The sequence below is a fragment of the Salvelinus sp. IW2-2015 genome, linkage group LG23 (genome assembly GCF_002910315.2).
Source record: "Salvelinus sp. IW2-2015 linkage group LG23, ASM291031v2, whole genome shotgun sequence".
In the NCBI taxonomy this organism is placed as follows: Eukaryota; Metazoa; Chordata; class Actinopteri; order Salmoniformes; family Salmonidae; genus Salvelinus; species Salvelinus sp. IW2-2015.
The window spans coordinates 6,710,042-6,729,855 of NC_036863.1; the positions used below are offsets into that span (position 1 = coordinate 6,710,042).

Sequence of the window (19,814 nt, forward strand, 5' to 3'; positions counted from 1 at the left end):
GTATGCTTGGTTGTTGAAAAGGCAGTGAAACATCCCAAGGGAGTTTCATGCTTCAGGGGTGTGCATTGGTGTGGTTGAAAGCAGTGAACATCCCAAGTGGAGTTCCATCTCAGGGGTGTGTATGTGGTGTGTGAAAGCAGTGAAACATCCCAAGGTGGAGTTCATCTCAGGGGTTGGTATGGTGTACTCCCCTTGGGGTGAGGTGATGTTTTCTGTTGGCCTTGGTGACAAGCAGTGACATCCTCAATTCATGCTGACCAGCAGTGCCATCGCAGGCAGCGTACCCCTGAGATGGAACTCCACTTGGGATATTTTTATCATTTACACCTATTTTAGGTTAGTTCCACCTGTGCTGTTTATGGTTGTTGTTTGAAAGCACTGAAATGGCATGCCCCAAGAGGGGGGAGTATTCCGCAATCTCGTAGGGCAGAACGATGTGGTGTCGTATGCTTGGTTGGAGTACGGCTATTTCAGTCTATGCTGCTGGGCTGGTTGAAAGCAGTTGACCACATCCAAGGGATGGTCATTAAGTTCATTCTCAATGGGGAGAGAAAAGAAATAGAGAGTGGGGATCGGGCTCTGATGTGGGATGATGCTCAAGGGCTTAAGTGATTATGGTGGTGCTGATATGGGCAGTAAATAACATGGTGTGACAGCACTGATCGTCAGAATGCAAAGCACGTCTCGTGATAGACACTGATCCCAAGGAGGGAATTGTCCAATCATCCAGTCATAGTCCAATGGTTCGTGAGGCTACTAAATGGTTGACGTCTTGGTAGGTCACGGTAGTCTGAAAGCACGACCTGAAAACATACACCAAGGGGAGTTCACCCACATACACACTACCACACACGGAGTTCCATCTCAGGGGTGTGTATGCTGGTGTGAAAGCAGTGACACATCCCTCATGTGTCCTACACTGCTGCCTCGGAAATACATCTAACCCATGCTTCAGAAATAAACTTAGCTTCAGTAAAATGTTCCTTTCATGGCAGAAAAATAGGACTGTGTGTGTACTGTATGTGTCTGTGTGTGTATGTGTGTGCAAGTATGTGTGTCTGTGTGTGTGTGTGTGTGTGGTTGTGCACGTGTCTACTTATAGAGTATGTGTGAAAATATGTAAATGTTATACATGCAAATGTCTTATTCTCATTTTCATATTCAAAGGCAGTGTTAACTAGTTTTACCAGTATGTTACTTATTACAAACATGTCCTGCTCTTGCACGTGCATGCGCTTGTGTATCCATGTGTGTGCGAGTGTGTATCTGTTTAGCATGCGTGTGTGTCTGTGTATCCCTCTGTGTATGCGCATGTGTATAATGCTACACGTCTTAATCTGATTGATCTGTCTACAGCCTTGCGGAGCCTTGCGGAGCTCCTTGCTCTGTGCTGACACAACTCCTGTTCATCCCAGGGCTTTGGGAGATTGCCGGCCCCACTTGATGGCATCGCCCTCGCTCACACATCACAGTGATGGTCAGGAGTGGGGGGAGGTGAGAGGGGTGAGGGGGATAGAGAGAGACAGGATCAAGGGTACCTCACATTTCACATAACCCAGGATCTCCCTCCCGACCTGGGCTTAAGCTAATTTGCTTCCCCTAGTCTGCAGCAAGTCGTTGGTTTTAGTTGTTTTGTTTTCCCTCCATAGAGAACAGAAGCAGGGCTTTTTATCGTTACTTCAAAAAGTAAATAACGGCAGAAAGAATAGTTGAATAAATATTGATATTATACTGTGCTGTATTTATCACAGGTCCACATCAAAACATCAACAGTAGCAATTCCTAGTAGGTTGGAGGTGAAACCTCACATAGTAGGAACATTCTGAATGTGTTATTCAAGCACTCCCTCTACAGTGTGTCGGAGTATGTAGTGGACAAACCTTGTGACAGCCACAGAACTAGAAACATTCTATGTCTATGTTACAACACACCGTCCAGCACTAGAATATGTTGTTCATCACTAACAAAGTAGGTTTGGATAGTACCGTGTGTAATAGGAAGAAGCACTGGTTCATTAACAAGGACTCTGAACATCTGTGATCGTTAATTATTGTCAGTGATGTTAAGGGCCCCTGAGTGGCACAGCGGTCTAAGGCACTGCATCTCAGTGCTAGAGGCATCACTACAGACCCTGGTTTGATTCCAGGCTGTATCACAACTGGCCATGGGAGTCCCATTGGGAGTCCCATAGGGCGGCGCACAATTGGCCCAGCGTCGTCTGTGTTTGGCCGTGGTAGGCTGTCATTTTAAATAAGAACTTGTTCTTAACTGACTTGTCTAGTTAAATTAAGGTTAAATTAAATAAATAAAAAAGAGCCCTTCATTGTGAAATGTTTTTTTGCCCTAACACTACACAGCTGATTAAAATTCTCAAAGCTTGATGATTAGTTGATTATTTTAATCAGCTGTGTAGTGCTAGGGCATAAAATCAAGACGTGTTCCCCTTGTGGTCTGGGGACTGAGTTTGGGAAACCCTGCAGTACAGTCCGTTCTCCGATTTCAGAAACTGGCAAAAGAGAGCTCCATATCAACTTTAAACGTCTATTGAAGACTGAAGCCATTCCTAACAGCAAATGTGGCATAATGATAATGTAACCATATGTGTTCAGGTTATGTACAAGCCATTCAGGAGCATAAAGGCTACAGTGGCAGCATCACTCCAAAGCTAAGCTGTCAAAAGTAGCTGCATATCTGGTAACACAACATGTGAGTCATTGGGATTACAGTTTGATTCCCAACATACATGCTAGCGGATTCAGATGAATCTAGCGACTGGATGTCGTTTTCCACAATTTCATAGTTGTAATGGACTTTGTCTCTTTTTGAGACATTATTTTAGTAAGTCCTCTTAACTATCGTAAAGATGAGGCACCATATCTTCCTTCAATTGTTGACTGGTTTAATTTCAGACAGAAGAAAAACAAATTAAAATTGAACAGGGAACAAAGGCATAATAGAACTGTTGATAGTTAATTAGAGACATCAAATGAAATAGAGGTTGAGTAAGATGGGGATTTGAAATAGAGGTGAGGTCGGAAATAGCAATAATAGTTTAATCTCATTCATGTCAGTCAAGCTGGTCGGCAATGTACTGTAAACAGAGACGATATAAGAGACAGACAGACAGACAGACAGACAGACAGACAGACAGACAGACAGACAGACAGACAGACAGACAGACAGACAGACAGACAGACAGACAGACAGACAGACAGATTAGATAGACAGACAGACGATAGATAGATAGATAGATAGACAAAATTAATAAATAGATAGATAGATAGATAGATAGATAGATAGATAGATAGATAGATAGATAGATAGATAGATAGATAGATAGATAGATAGATAGATAGATAGATAGATAGATAGATAGATAGATAGATAGATAGATAGATAGATAGATAGATAGATAGATAGATAGATAGATAGATAGATAGATAGATAGATAGATAGATAGATAGATAAAGATAGATAGATAGATAGATAGATAGATAGATAGATTAGATTAGATAGATAGTAGATAGATAGATAGATAGATAGATAGATAGATAGATAGATAGATAGATAGATAGATAGATAGATAGATAGATAGACAGATAGACAGATAGACAGATAGACAGAGAGAGAGAGTCCAGTTTGCTCTGCTGTTTCTGTGAGTCGGGACATTTTGTCCGCTTGTCTGAAATGGGTTCTCTCTCTCCTCAGTGAGAGGAGTGCAGAAAGAATGATGCAAAATCTACACCACCAATCTACTGTACAGCGCTGAGCCATTCACCTTGGAAACAGCAGCACTGGAGTGCTTGGGGAGGTTTTAAAGAGCTCTAAAACCCTTTAACGTTACTTTGTACATAGAGCAAAAACATTGTCTGCTACAGCAAGATGAAATCTTCCAATTGGTCAGGGATTGTTGTTGGCAGGGACCATTTTCAAACCTTATTACATAGATATCTTAGTTTATTAAAGGTATAATAAAATCTATCCTTTTCAGGAGCCAGAATTAGAAATATTGAATAAAACATCCACATGTCTTTATTCTGAGCTCTCAGATCTAATGTTTAAATGATGATTTGCCTCAAGGTAACCCCAATGCATCATGGGATATTCAAGATGGCCAGGAATCATTCTTATCAGATTACAATGATGAAGGAAAACCACAATGACAGACAGAAGCTCAGCAGCAACCACAAAAAAAGTCATACTAAAATAAAAAATAACTGTTTGACCGCTCTGCCCAAAAGCAGAAAATACACCACATTGTCCAGCCGGAACAGGCTTTCATCTTGAGCTCCCATCAGGCCCAGTCAGGTCTCCCATCAGGCCCAGTCAGGTCACTCATCAGGCCCAGTCAGGTCACTCATCAGGCCCAGTCAGGTCTCTCATCAGGCCCATTCAGGTCTCCCATCAGGCCCAGTCAGGTCACTCATCAGGCCCAGTCAGGTCACTCATCAGGCCCAGTCAGGTCTCCCATCAGGCCCAGTCAAGTCTTCCATCAGGCCCAGTAAGGTCTGTTTGGTGGGTCGGCGGTTCAGGCTGGATCGTGTTGACAGCAGCCTGTCATTGCTCAGGCGGTGTATTTTAGTTACAGTAAAATGTGATCTGAATAAGGAATAATAAACTCACTGTGACCCTAGCTAGGAACTTTGAGGCCATTGTTTTCGACGCTGTTTGAAATGTTTGACTCCACTAAAGTTTTCCAGAACAACATACAGTTGTTGTTGAGGTTGTCTTTGGCTATGCATTAATATACCTTTTCAGACATTCAAATCATCAATACCATGTTATCTACTTTCCTCTCTCACCTCAGTCAGTCATTTAATCACTTTGATATAACTATGAAGTAAAATACCTTTTTTTTAAGCTAGTGCTCAAAAGGAGGGTCATGAAGGGGCCAGAATGGAGAACACTCACTCTCAATCAGAGCAAAATTAAGCAATAAGGCCAGAGGGGTGTGGTATATGGTCAATATACGACGGCTTAGGGCTGTTCTTAAGCACGACTCAACGCAGAGTGCCTGGATACAGCCCTTAGCTGGGGTATATTGGCCATATATCACAAACCTCTGAGGTGCCTTATTGCTATTATAAACTGGTTAGCAACATAATTAGAGCTGTAAAAATAAATATTTTGTCATACCAGTGGTATACGTTCTGATTTATCACGGCTGTCAGCCAATCAGCATTCAGGGCTCAAACCACCCAGTTTATAATACATAATAGATAGCCCCTGTGAATAAGTGATGATGGAGAGCCAAGAGAAAATGACTTGCTGCTAAGGGACACACAAGCTATTTCCCTTTCCCGAGCACCAAAACGTAGGCCAGCCTTCCACCACGATAAACTAAAACGGAAAGGTATACGGTGCAAGGCTGGAGATGTATCATGTTAACTAGCGTCATGGTCACATATGGTATATTGTGTGGCCCCACTTTATTTGTTTCATATTTTAAATAGTTTAGATGCTAAAGCAATAGGCACGCATGTGTGCATATACATCACCTTGCTTTTATGTGTATAAACCAGTTGTACAAACAAGGATCCATGCAAGACGTTAGACATATGTCGGCATAAAATCTCAGACTTAGCCCATATGGGGAAAAAAACGTTTCACTGTATTTAACGTCACGTAAAAAATGTATTTCAAATACATGTAGATACATTTGCATCTTTGCTCAAATGCATGTAACGCCTGACAATATTCCAGGCTATGACATCTAGTCTACATGGTGGCCAAAGTGGTTCTTAATTTGACTTCTTAAATGACGTAATAATCAAGGAAGAAAAATGTTTGGGCCACCGAGCCAAAACTTTGGCAATGATATCATTTTTATGTGATGCTGAGTAAAAAACATACCTTTTGTTTTCACCTTATTTTAACATTCTGTCATAAAGAGCACATGTTCAACTTCCTAAAAAACACGTTTTCCCATCTCAAGAGGTATAGAAAAGACTATAGCAGGTGCCTGTGTTCAGCTTAATTAAATAATGAAACAAATCTAGCGCCAGAGATCGGCCACTAGGCTGTTTTTATTACTATTTTATTTCTTATTGTTTTAAACAACAACTATACATTGTACACTGCTCCACAATATCACAATATGTCCAAGTGTAGGACTAGGTCTTGTGTTTCCACCGAGCGGTATTAATACGGCTCTACAGTGGATGGTAATCAGTGTTATGGTGCGTTTGTAACCAAGTGGGAAGTGGGAATTTCCCACATCTGGACAAAATCCACTTGAACCGCCCTCCAACTAGTAATTACTTGTTAAATCAGCCATTAATCTCCTTGTGACAGAGGGAATGGAAGCTTGTTGTGTGCAACAGGGAGGAGCAATTGAAAGCAAGTTTCACAAAAAAGATGTAACTGTTAAAACATTTCTAGCCTGTCTATCTGTTGGTAATAGGGCTGATGTGCTATCCTTGGCCCACCTGCTTTTACACTATGATTAGACTATAAGATGATCAATGTTTCTTATTGAAATAAATATTTAAAAAGGAAAGTTTCACCATATTAAAACAAAGGTTCAGTTCACGTAAAAGGGTTGACGTTAAAATTAGGGCCAGACGTAAATTAATCTCTAATCACATGAAATAAATCATCTTCAGAATTAACTTTGTGAAAGCAACAAAATAACTAGTTCCTTACAATGATGGTGTAAACCTTCAGTCTGAATTCAAAATTGATTAAAAATACTTTTTTCTCACCCATCTACACACAATACCCCATAGTGACAAAGGGAAAATATATTGTAAATTAAATACAGAAATATCTCATTTACATAAGTATTCCAACCACTGAGTCAATACTTTGTCGAAGCACCTTTGGCAGCGATTACGGCTGTCAGTCTTTCTGGGTAAGTCTCTAAGAGCTGTCCACACCTGGATTGTGCAACATTTGCCCACTATTCTTGAAAAAATTATTCAAGCTCTGTTGAATTGGTTGATAGACAAACATCATTGCTAGACAACCATTTTCAGTTCTTGCAATAGATTCGAAGTAGATTTAAGACAAACCTGTAACTCAACCACTCAGGAACATTCAGTGTCTTCTTGGTAAGCAACTCAAGTGTAGAGTTGGCCTTGTGTTTCAGGTTATTGTCCTGCTGAAAGTTGAATTCATCTCCCAGTGTCTGGTGGAAAGCAGACTGATCCAGGTTTTCCTCTAGGATTTGGTCTGTGTTTAGCTCCATTCCATTTCTGTTTTATCCTTAAAAACTCCCCAGTCCTTAATGATTACAAGCATATCCATAACATGATGCAGCTACCAATATGCTTGAAAAAATGGAGAGTGGTACTCAGTAATATGTTGTATGGGCTTTGACCAAACATAACCCTTTGTGTTCAGGACAACAAGTGAATTGTTTGCCACATTCTTTGCAGTATTATTTTTGTGCCTTGTTTCAAACAGGATGCATGAAAATGTGTATTCTGTACAGGCTTCCTTCTTTTCACTTTGTCAATTAGGTTCGTATTGTGGAGTAACTACAATGTTCTTGATCCATCCTCAATTTCCTCCCATCACGGCCATTAACCTCTGTAACTGTTTTAAAGTCACCATTAGCCTCATGGTAAAATCCCTGTGGTTAGGAAGGATGCCTGTATCTCTGTAGTGACTGGGTATATTGATACGCCATCCAAAGTGTAATTAGTAACTGCACCATGCTCAAAGGGATATTCAATTTATTTTTACCCAATTTACCAATAGGTGCCCTTCTTTGTGAGAAATTGGAAAACCTCCCTGGTCTTTGTGGTTGAATCTATGTTTGAAATTCACTGCTCGACTGAGGGACCTTACAGATAATTGTGTGGGGTACAGAGATGAGGAAGTCATTCAAAAATCTTGTTAAAGACTATTATTGCACACAGAGTGGGTCCATGCAACTTATTATGTGACTTGTTCAGCACATTTTTACTCCTGAACTTACTGAGGCTTGCCATAACAGGGGTTGAATACTTATTGACTCAAGACATTTCAGCTTTACATTTTTTAATAAAATCACTTTGACATTATGGGGTATTGTGTGTAGGCCAGTGATTTTGAATTCAGGCTGTAACACAACATAATTAGGAAAAAGTCAAGGGGTGTGAATACTTTCTGAAGGTACAGTTTATGTGAAACTATATTCTAAAATACATGTATTTCAGAAAGTATTTTGAAATACATGAAATACATTTTCCGATGCATTTAACATACTGTATATAGTAATATACATTTTACATACATGTATATATACATTTGAAATACATTCAGCAATATATGTTGGAATGTATTTAAAATGTATTAACAAATAAATAAATGTAGTACATTATTTGGCCAATTTCAAATATTTAACATATCCCAAAAACTTATCAAAAATTATGTTGAAATGTATTATTTTCCATATGGGAGAGGTTGAATTGTTGATTTGCCATATTGCAGATCATCTTGGTTGCATTACATACTGCATGGGAAATGTGAGGACACCTCTGTTTGACTTCTATGCCTATAGCGTCTGGGTCGTAGCCTACAGAGCACCAATGCTATTTGCTTTGTCTTGGCCTGCACATTTCTACTGCTATTACTCAAACAATGCTCCCCGCTGCCAATTAGACACAGCTGTCTTATCAAGCCATTTTTCTCAGAGCGGTGGAGCACACTTTCAGTTTCACATTAATTGTTTACGTGCGAGGGAGGCAGGGCAGCAATTATTAGTCAGCTAAGAGCAGCTTCCAAAGCATGCACATTTTATTTAAAATGAGCTAATTAGCTGAACTTCACAGTGGAAACTAAACACCTGTCATCGAACACCAAAACCTCACTGTACTCTCTCTGTCTTTGTCCCAAATGGCACCCTATGACCACATGCAGTATAAATGTACTCTCTCTGTCTTTGTCCCAAATGGCACCCTATGACCACATGCAGTATAAATGTACTCCCACTTCCTCAAATGGCACCCTATGACCACATGCAGTATAAATGTACTCTCACTTCCTCACACGTAAACACACATTTATACTCTCTCACATGCATACATTCACCCATATATTCACACAGTCACTCACAAATGCATTACTTGGACAAAAGTTGTTTGGCGCGGTAGCCGAGAGAGTCTATTCTCTGCAAGTGATGATATTATGAGTGCAGATGCAGCGCTTACCTCCACAGCTCCCCACATGGGAGCACTAAAAGCAAATCCTGACCCTGTTGATCATTAATAATTCACAGGAAATCAGGGTTAAAATGAGTGCACCGTCGAGTGACACATAATTTATACACAGGCCGAAGCTGGTCTCCAACATCATAAAGTTTGTATAAGGCACAGCCCTACGCCACCCAGCTCCTGTAACTGTCCACGTTTCAACATTAGATCCATAATGCTGTGAGTCATCCTCCATTTGGCTGCCGTCCACCGGCCGGCCCAACTAAATGGCAGGGTGAAAATTAAGAGTTTCATTCCAAAACGCTATAAATCCATTTTCAGAAATGTTCGTGAATGAGCTTTTATAGTTTTAAGAAGTTATGAGATTGTTGTGTTTTTCCACTATCTAGTCATGGCATGGGGTTGTTCAATGACAGACATGTATTTGTTTAAAATCACTCTATGTTTTAGTTTCAGAGAGACAAATAATCATGTTTTTTTTGCAAAATGCTATATACCTGCCTCACTCTCAGAGCAATAAGTAGCACTGCTAGGTTTTACACAGTCAAATGTAAGAAACACAAACGTTTTGAATAAATAAATAATTAAATGCAGTAATATGAGATCTGTATGTAAAACATTTACATTTGACATTTTAGTCATTTAGCAGATGTTCTTATTCAGAGCGCCTTACAGTAAGTGCATTCATCTTGAGATAGCTCGGTGAGACAACCACATATCACAGTCAAATATACAGGATACAAACAATCCATTCCAGCGTTTAGCAAAAAAAAAAAGTTAAAGAAATATATCTGAGAACAGTAATATTTTACACACACATGAAGGTACCCATAAGAAATTATTTCTGATAAAAATAAACAAATGTGGAAAATTGGTGGAAATAGCGTTTTGGAAAAAAACTGTTCAAAACAGAGCTGGCTGTCCCGCCAGCCGCCATGGTGGGAATAGAGGCCCGTCATCGCCTGGTCAAGGCCATGATGGTCCACAGCCGGATAGAGACTCAAACAGCAGGACCACAGGCAGATAGAGACTCATACGGCAGGACCACAGCCAGATAGAGACTCATACGGCAGGACCACAGCCAGATAGAGACTCATACAGCAGGACCACAGGCCAGATAAGAGACTCATACGGCAGGACCACAGCCAGATAGGAGACTTCATACGCCAGGACCACAGCCAGATGAGAGACTCATACAGATGGACCCAGCCAGATAGGAGGACTCATACAGAGGACCCAGCCAAGATAGAAGACTCATACAGCAGGACCCACAGCCAGTAGAGACTCATACGCAGGACCACAGCCAGATAGAGACTCATACAGCAGGACCACACAGCCAGATAGAGGACTCATATAACAGGACCACAGCCAGATAGGAGACTCATACGCAGGACCACAGCCAGATTGAGACTCATACAGCAGAGACCACAGCCCAGATAGAGACTCATACAGCATGGACCCAGCCAGATAGAGATTCATACAGCAGGACCACAGCCAGATAGAGACTCATCACAGCAGGACCACAGCCAGATATGAGACTCATATATGGCACGGACCACAGACCAGATAGAGACTCACCTACAGCAGGACCACAGCCAGATGGAGGACTTCATACGGCAGGACCACAGCCAGATGGAGACTCATACGCAGACCACAGCCAGATAGGACTCATACAGCAGGACCACAGCCAGATAGAGACTCATACGGCAGGACCACAGCCAGATGGAGACTCATACGGCAGGACCACAGCCAGATTGGAGACTCATTACGCAGGACCACAGCCAGATAAGACTCATACGGCAGGAACCACAGGCAGATAGAGACTCATACGGCAGGACCACAGCCACGAATCCAGAGACTCATACCAGATAGACACAGGCCAGCATAGACACACTCATACGCAGGACCACAGCCAGATAGAGACTCATACAGCCAGGACCACAGGCAGAATAAAGACCATACAGATGACCAGCCAGATAGCACACTCATACAGGCAGGACCACAGGCAGATAGAGACTCAACGGCAGGACCACAGCCAGATAGAGACTCATACTGCAGGACCACAGCCTGATAGAGACTCATACTGCAGGACCACGGCCAGATAGAGACTCATATGGCAGGACCACAGCCAGATAGAGGCTCATACGGCAGGACCACAGCCAGATAGAGACTCATACGGCAGGACCACAGCCATAGAGACTCATACAGCAGGACCACAGCCAGATAGAGACTCATACAGATGGACCTCAGCCAGATAAGAGACTCATACAGCAGGACCAGCCAGATAGGGACTCATACAAGCAGGGACCACAGGCTATAGAGACTCATACGGCAGGCACACAGCCAGATTAGAGACTCATACAGCAGGACCACACCAGATAGAGATCATTATGGCAGACCACAGCCAGATAGAAGACTCATACAGCAGGACCACAGCCAGATAGAGACTCATACAGATGGACCTCAGCCAGATAGAGACTCATACAGCAGGACCACAGCCAGAAGAGACTCATACAGCAGGACCACAGCCAGATTAGAGACTCATACACATGACCTCAGCCAAGTTAGAGGCACTCATACAAGCAGACCACAGCCAGATAGAGACATCATACGGCAGGACCACAGGCCAGGATAGTAGACTCATACAGCAGACCACAGGCAGATAGAGACTTCATATGGCAGGACCACAGGCCAGATAGAGAACCTCATACAGCAGGACCAAGCCAGGATTGGAGACTCAACAGACAGGACACAGCCAGAAACCCAAAGAGGGACTCATTACAGCAGGGACCACAGCAAGATAGAGACTCATACGGCAGGACCACAGCCAATAGAGAAACTCAATATGGCAGGGACCACAGCCAGATAGAGAGACTCCATACAGCGGGACCACAGCCAGATGGAGACTAATACAGGCAGACCACAGCCAACAGAGACTCATACAGCAAACGACCACAGCAAGATAGAGACTCATACGGCAGGACACACAAGCCCAGATAGAGGACTCATACAGCAGGACCACAGCCAGATGGAGACTCATACAGCAGGACCACAGCCAGATAGAGCTCATAGCAGACCACAGCCAGATAGAGACTCCATACAGCAGGACCACAGCCAGATGAGACTCATACAGCAGGACCACAGCCAAGATAGAGACTCATACGGCAGGACCACAGCCAGATAAGAGACTTCATAAAGCAGGACCACAGCCAGATAGAAGACTCATACAGATGGACCTCAGCCAGAGAGAAGACTCAAATACAGCAGGGGACCCACAGCCAGATAGAGACCATACAGAGGACCACAGCCAGATAGAGACTCATACAGAGGATAGACCTCAGCCAGATAGAGACTCATAACAGCAGGACCACAGCCAGATAAGAGACTCATACGCAGGACCACAGCCAGATTAGAGACTCATACAGCAGGACCACAGCCAGATAGAGACTCATACAGATGGACCTCAGCCAGATAGAGACTCATACAGCAGGACCACAGCCACCCTATTATTCCACCACCACATCCCCCATTCATATAGATGGAGATGGTAGCCCACACCAGGGCTGCATCTAAAAACTCTAAAGTGGTTACCTTCCTCGTCCCCTTTACGTCATCTGCACTGACCTAATTTAATAACCTAATTTAATTTTCAGAGAGTCTCTTTTCCGAGAGAATCCAACATTTTGTTTTCAACAATGTGTTTTCATATTAAAGGAGATATTAAAAGTTTTAGGGGAGATTTGCATTTTATGGTGGTCTCATGGCCTTATTTTACCCTTGAAATGGGTGAGGCGTGCAGTAGGAAGGGTCATTTCTCATATCAATACAAGGTCTCGCCTTGGGATAGTATCTACTCAACAAACATAAATTAAGCTAGACTTTCCCCTTATATCTCTGAAATATTAGTAACTTTCTTTGGTATCACACGGATGTCACTTCACCCCTACCTACATGTACAAATGACCTCTAACCTGTACCGCCGCATATTGACTCGGTACTGGTACCCCCTGTATATAACATCCTTATTGTTATTTTATTGTGTTACTTTATATTCTTTTTTACTTTAGTTTATTCTGTAAATATTTTCTTAACTCTTACTTGAACTGCACTGTTGGTTAAGGGCTTGTAAGTAAGCATTTCACGATTAAGTCTAAACTTGTTGTATTCGGCGCATGTGACAAACAATGTTTGATTTGATTTGATGTACGTATCACATGTTTGTATCACATAACTGTTGTAGTGGTTTGGTATTTAAAGCCGTACCAAATGGATGAATTTGTTGTTGACGTTTGATGAGCGAAGAGTGCTCACTACTTCAGGATTATACCTTCATCATGAATGAACATATCATTTACTGTCATTTCAATGGGTTAAACTATCCTCCAGTACACACATAAAATCCTGTGCAGCGTGAAAGTAAGTGTTTACGTGAGGAAAACAATTATACTCACTAGCAGACAACTGGCCACTTTAAAAATCAAGTCATCAGCACATTCATGCAGTACAGTTATTCAGTAGTACCTGCTCGTTCTAGCTGAAAGACACCCGAATCAGTTCATATTTTACATTAGTGACATATTCTTCTTAATCACCTCAATTAATATTCATTAACACAATTTTGATGTTAACAAAGTTTGAAAATTGACAGTGCGTTGTCTAGTTCAACTTTCTCCCTCAAATTCCTTCCACGCTTTCATTTAATATCCCTGTCATTTTTATGGGTCCATTATATTTTCGGGGAAAGCTTTCAAAAGGAATGCCTGTCTAACCATGCAAATGATTCAGGGAGAGTCCCGCATATCTGAAGCCTCCAGAGCATTTGCATTTTGTAAATGCTGTCAGATATTTTTTAAACTGGCCTGTATCCTCCGCAAGTTCCTTTAATATGATTTATACTTCCTGCTGTGCAAGAAAATACGCAGAAAAATGGATCGATGACACACTGTATACAACTTGCTTAGGCTGGGAAAGATGCAGCATAATGGATGAAAGGGTAAATACACGCTTGAATAAATCAATATGGAGTTTGGGTGTTGAGCGAGGGGGTGAAACCATTGTGCTGGGTAAGTGTAAGGGCTGGTTCTCCAAGGTGAGACAAAAATGCTTCACTTGGCAAAGGCTAGTTAGAGGATAAAAACAATTACACCTCTCTAACACACACACACACACACACACACACACACACACACACACACACACACACACACACACACACACACACAACACACACACACACACACACACACACACACACACACACACACACACCACACACACACCACACACACACACCACACACACACACACACACACACACACACACACACACCACACACACACACCACACACATGCTCTCTTCTCTCCCGTGTGCTTTCTCTCTCTCAGCTCTCTCTTTCTCCCTCTCTCTCTTCTCTGTGGTGGCCCCCTGGCAGGCAGGCTTCCCCTGAGGACCAGGGTATGGGGAGGAGGGAAGGAAATGACAAAATCACACAGCACATCTAATAACGGGCGTGTGCTAATAACAGGCGAGTGCTGCAATGACTCTCTCTGGAACGTCAGGGATTAAGGAGAAAGGGGGAAATGCCTTGAATGTTTTGTTCTTGGGACGTGTCCGTCTGCCAGCAATCAAATTACTTCATTCAGCCAGTGGAGAGAGTGCATGCAGGAAAACAAATCAAGGAGAAAATGAACTGAGCAGAGAGGAGAAATAGGCACAAGAAATAACTTGAGAACCCTTTGGCTTTGGTTCTGGATAGAGTTACTGCTTAATGTAAATGAAGGACTTGAATATTTATATTGTGAGAATTGTTTACATCATATCTTAGAGCTGTTAATTGATGATGTGTCAACTGACAAGGAAAAGACACAAAGATAGTTTACAGCAGGTGCGTACATTCTCTGTTATTATGATTTTATTTGACATGGTGAGAAGTGTACTGTATGTTTATACAATATGCTACTGTGTAAGGATACTGCAATAAGGGTATAAAATTGAGCTCTGAGTCTGAATTCAGTTTAGTAAACACTCAGTATAGCCTTGATATGTACTAATACCGTTCTCTTGACTCTCACTCAACACTAATGCTGAAAAGGAACAGAGTACATCAACCAACTGTCAACCACCATGCTGTCGGCAGTACATCTTATGACACAGCTGCTTTCAAATATCAGGACGATACACAATGAACTTCCAACTAGCCCAATCCATCTGTCTCTAAAAGCACATACAGATCTCTATTATTTCTCACCTAAAAATGTGGATTAAGAGATTGGCCAAGTAAAATAGATGGCTCTTGGAATAACCTTGAATCTATTCAGTCCTCTCCTTAGTGCTATTGCCCCATTCATCAAAAGGGCACAGAGATAGACATATTTCAGCTCCACACATCCCCATGACAGATCCAGACCATAACTTCTCATTCCAATGTGATTTCCCTTCCCACGCTGCTTTTCTCCAGTGGCCAATCCCGAGACCAGACTGATTAACGCATCAAAAATAGATGCGTTAATAATACTGTACGTGGAATTTCGAAGGGAAACTATGAGTTCTTGTTGAGATATAATGAAGTGACTCGCAGCACTTTTACTCCTCATAATGGCTAATCTAAAGATCATTAGTAATAGTAGACACTTGACTTGAGTTATTAGGGGTTCACAGCGAAGTTGTGAAACATATTGTTATTCTTAAAAAAAAAAAAAATCCCTTGACATGGTCAAATAACTCAAGCAAAGATTGGTAACGTTTTTCTAATTTGGCACACAGAAACTAGAGACCATGCGTAACTTGGTCAAAAAGAAAATGTAATTGAATATTGGTTTGAGCATATTAACTACACTTTGGATGTGTATCAATACACCCAGTCACTACAAAAATAAAGGCGTTCTTCCTAACTCAGATGCCTGAGAAGAAGGAAACGATTCAGGGATTTCATGATGAGGCCAATGGTGACTTTAAAATAGTTAGAGTTTAATGGCTGTGATAGGGAAAACTGAAGATGGATCAACGGCATTGTAGATACCCAGGAATAGTAACCTAATTGACAGAGTGAAAAGGAAGCCTGTACAGAATACAAATATTCAAAAACATGTATCCTGTTTGCAACAAGGCACTAAAATAATACTGCAAAAAAATGTGGCAAAGAAATTAACTTTATGTCCTGAAATCAAAGTGTTATGTTTGGGGCAAATCCAAAACAACACATTACTGAGAACTATTCTCTATATTTTCAAACATAGTGGTGGCTGCATCATGTTATGGGTATATTTGTAAACGTTAAGGACTGGGGAGTTCTTCAAGATAAAAAATAAAAAAGAGAATGGAGAGGAACACAAGCAAAATCCCAGAGGAAAACATGGTTCAGTCTGCTTTCTACCAGACACTGCGAGATGAATTCACCTTTCAACAGGACAATAACCTAAAACACAAGACCAAATCTGCACTGGAGTTTCTTACCAAGAAGACAGGGAATGCTCCTGAGTGGAAGAATTGAAAATGGTTGTCTAGCAATGATCAACAACCAATTCGACAGAGCTTGAAGAATTTTGTAAAAGATTACGGGCAAATGTTGCACAATCCAGGTGTGGAAAGCTCTTAGAGACGTAACCAGAAAGACTCAGTCGTAATCGCTGCCAAAGGTGCTTCTACAAAGCATTGACTCAGGGGTGTGAATACTTACGTAAATGAGTGATTTCTGTATTTCACTTTCAATAAATTTGCAAACATTTCTAAAAACATGTTTTCACTTCACAGAAAAATATATACATTTAGGCTGTAACACAACAACATGTGCAATAAGTCAAGGGGTATTAAACCTTTCTGAAGGCACTGTAGATGTCTTTCCTCATGCTGAACAAATTTGCCCGATAAGGTCCATCAGGAAAGAATTCCCTCCATCTTGGACATTTTGTAAAAACCTTTAAAAACCTCTTCTCATGAACCATAAGTCCAAATATGGTCCATGGTACAGTTGAAGTAGGAAGTTTACATACATTTAGGTTGGAGTCATTAAAACTCTTGTTAACAAACTATAGTTTTGGCAAGTCGGCTGGACATCTACTTTGTACATGATACAAGTCATTTTCCAACAATTGTTTAAAGACAGATTATTTAACTTTCATTGGGTCAGAAGTTTACATACACTAAGTTGACTGTGCCTTTAAACAGCTTGGATAATTCCAGAAAATGATGTCATGGCTTTAGAAGCTTCTGATAGGCTAATTGACATCATTTGAGTCAATTGGAGGTGTACCTGTGGATGTATTTCAAGGCCTTCCTTCAAACTCAGTGCCTCTTTGCTTGACATCATGGGAAAATCAAAAGAAATCAGCCAAGACCTCAGAAAGAAAATTGTAGACCTCCACAAGTCCGGTTCATCCTTGGGAGCAATTTCCAAATGCCTGAAGGTACCACGTTCATCTGTACAAACAACAGTGTGCAAGTATACACACCATGGGACCACACAGCCATCATACTGCTCAGGAAGGAGACGCGTTCTGTCTTCTAGAGATGAACGTATTTTGGTGCGAAAAGTGCAAATCAATCCCAGAACAACAGCAAAGGACCTTGTGAAGATGCTGGAGGAAACAGGTACAAAAGTCCACATTAAAACGAGTCCTATGTCGACATAACCTGAAAGGCCGCTCAGCAAGGAAGAAGCCATTGCTCCAAAACCGCCATAAAAAAGACAGACTACTGTTTGCAACTGCACATGGGGACAAAGATTGTACTTTTGGAGAAATGTCCTCTGGTCTGATGAAACAAAAATAGAACTGTTTGGCCATAATGACCATCATTATGTTTGGAGGAAAAAGGAGGATGCTTGCAAGCCGAAGAACACCATCCCAACTGTGAAGCACGGGGGTGGCAGCATCATGTTGTGGGGTTGCTTGTGGGGTTGCTTTGCATCATGAGGGAGGAAAATTATGTGGATATATTGAAGCAACATCTCAAGACATCAGTCAGGAAGTTAAAGCTTGGTCGCAAATGGGTCTTCCAAATGGACAATGACCCCAAGCATACTTCCAAAGTTCTGCCTGTTGCACCTTCTTCACCACACTGTCTGTGTGGGTGGACCATTTCAGTTTGTCAGTGATGCGAGGAACTTAAAACTTTCCACCTTCTCCACTGCGGTCCCGTAGATGTGGATAGGTGGGTGCTCCCTCTGCTGTTTACTGAAGTCCACAATCATCTCCTTTGTTTTGTTGACGTTGAGTGAGTTATTTTCCTGGCACCACACTCCCAGAGCCCTCACCTCCTCCCTGTAGCCTGTCTCGTCATTGTTGGTAATCAAGTCTATTACTGTTGTGTCGTCTGCAAACTTGATGATTGAGATGGAAGCGTGCGTGGCCATGCAGTCATGGGTGAACAAGGAGTACAAGAGGGGGCTGAGCACGCAACTTTGTTGGGCCCCAATGTTGAGGATCAGCGAAGTGGAGGTGCTGTTTCCTACCTTCACCACCTAGGGGCGGCCCGTCAGGAAGTCAAGGACCCAGTTGCACAGGGCGGGGTTCAGACCCAGGGCCTCGAGCTTAATGATGAGATTGGAGGGTACTATGGTGGGTACTATGATTGGAGGGTACTATAGTCAATGAACGGGATAGGGAAGTGTGCAGTGCAATGGCGATTGCATCGTCTTTGGATCTGTTGGGGCGATAAGCAAATTGAATTGGGTCTAGGGTGTCAGGTAAGGTGGAGGTGATATGATCCTTGACTAGTCTCTCAAAGCACTTCATGATGACAGAAGTGAGTGCTACAAGGCGATTGTAATTTAGTTCAGTTACCTTTGCTTTCTTGGGTACAGGAACAATGGTGGCTATCTTGAAACATGTGGGGACAGCAGACGGGGATATGGAGAGATTGAATATGTCCGTTAACACACCAGCCAACTGGTCTGTGCATGCCCTGAGGACGCGGCTAGGGATGCAGTCTGGGCCAGCAGCCTTGCGAGGGTTAACACGCTTAAATGTCTTACTCACATCAGCCACAGAGAAGGAGAGCCCACAGTCCTTGGTAGTGGGCTGCGGCGGTGGCACAGTGTTATCCTCAAAGCGGACGAAGTAGGTGTTCAGCTTTTCTAGAAGCATGACGTTGGTGTTAGCGACGTGACTGATTTTCCTTTTGTAGTCCGTGATTGTCTGTAGACCCTGCCACATATGTCTCGTGTCTGAGCTGTTGAATTGTGACTCCACTTTGTCTCTATACTGATGTTTTGCCTGTTTGATTGTCTTACGGAGGGAATAACTACACTGTTTGTATTCTGCCATATTCCCAGTCACCTTGCCATGGTAAAATGCGGTGGTTCACACTTTTATAGATTTAACCATGTTTTGAGGACATATAGTGTTTGTTTACATTTACTTTGTTTGCAAATATTGGAATAAAACTAGCTTATATTTTGGGTTCTGATGGGGTATTTGTATTCATTTGTATTTGTGACTCACGACCTGGTCTTATGTAGCAACTTTTGAATTCAGTTTTTTACATTGGATAAAAGTACTGACTCAGAGCTACAAAATGGTATATTATACACTGCATTTGAGGAAACAATGGGAAAGTAGTTCTGCTTTGAAAGTTGATCAACTTGTAAACTCACTTTTGAGAAAACCGTCTTTCAATGTTTTGGCACTACTATTGGAGAGCCCTTCTTTGTCCACACCCAATCAACATTGTTCAT

The 19,814-nt window shown here is 41.9% G+C and overlaps 1 protein-coding gene across 1 annotated transcript in view; it reads right to left on the reverse strand.

Moving 5' to 3' along the window:
- Positions 1 to 19,293, reverse strand: part of LOC111950477 (follistatin-related protein 4-like) — a 158,841-nt gene extending 139,548 nt beyond the window's left edge. Inside the window, exon 1 of the mRNA XM_070434293.1 lies at positions 19,020 to 19,293. Coding sequence (XP_070290394.1) covers positions 19,020 to 19,293 — 274 coding nt within the window. The remainder of the gene's footprint in view (positions 1 to 19,019) is intronic.
- Between the last annotated feature and the right edge of the window lie 521 nt (positions 19,294 to 19,814).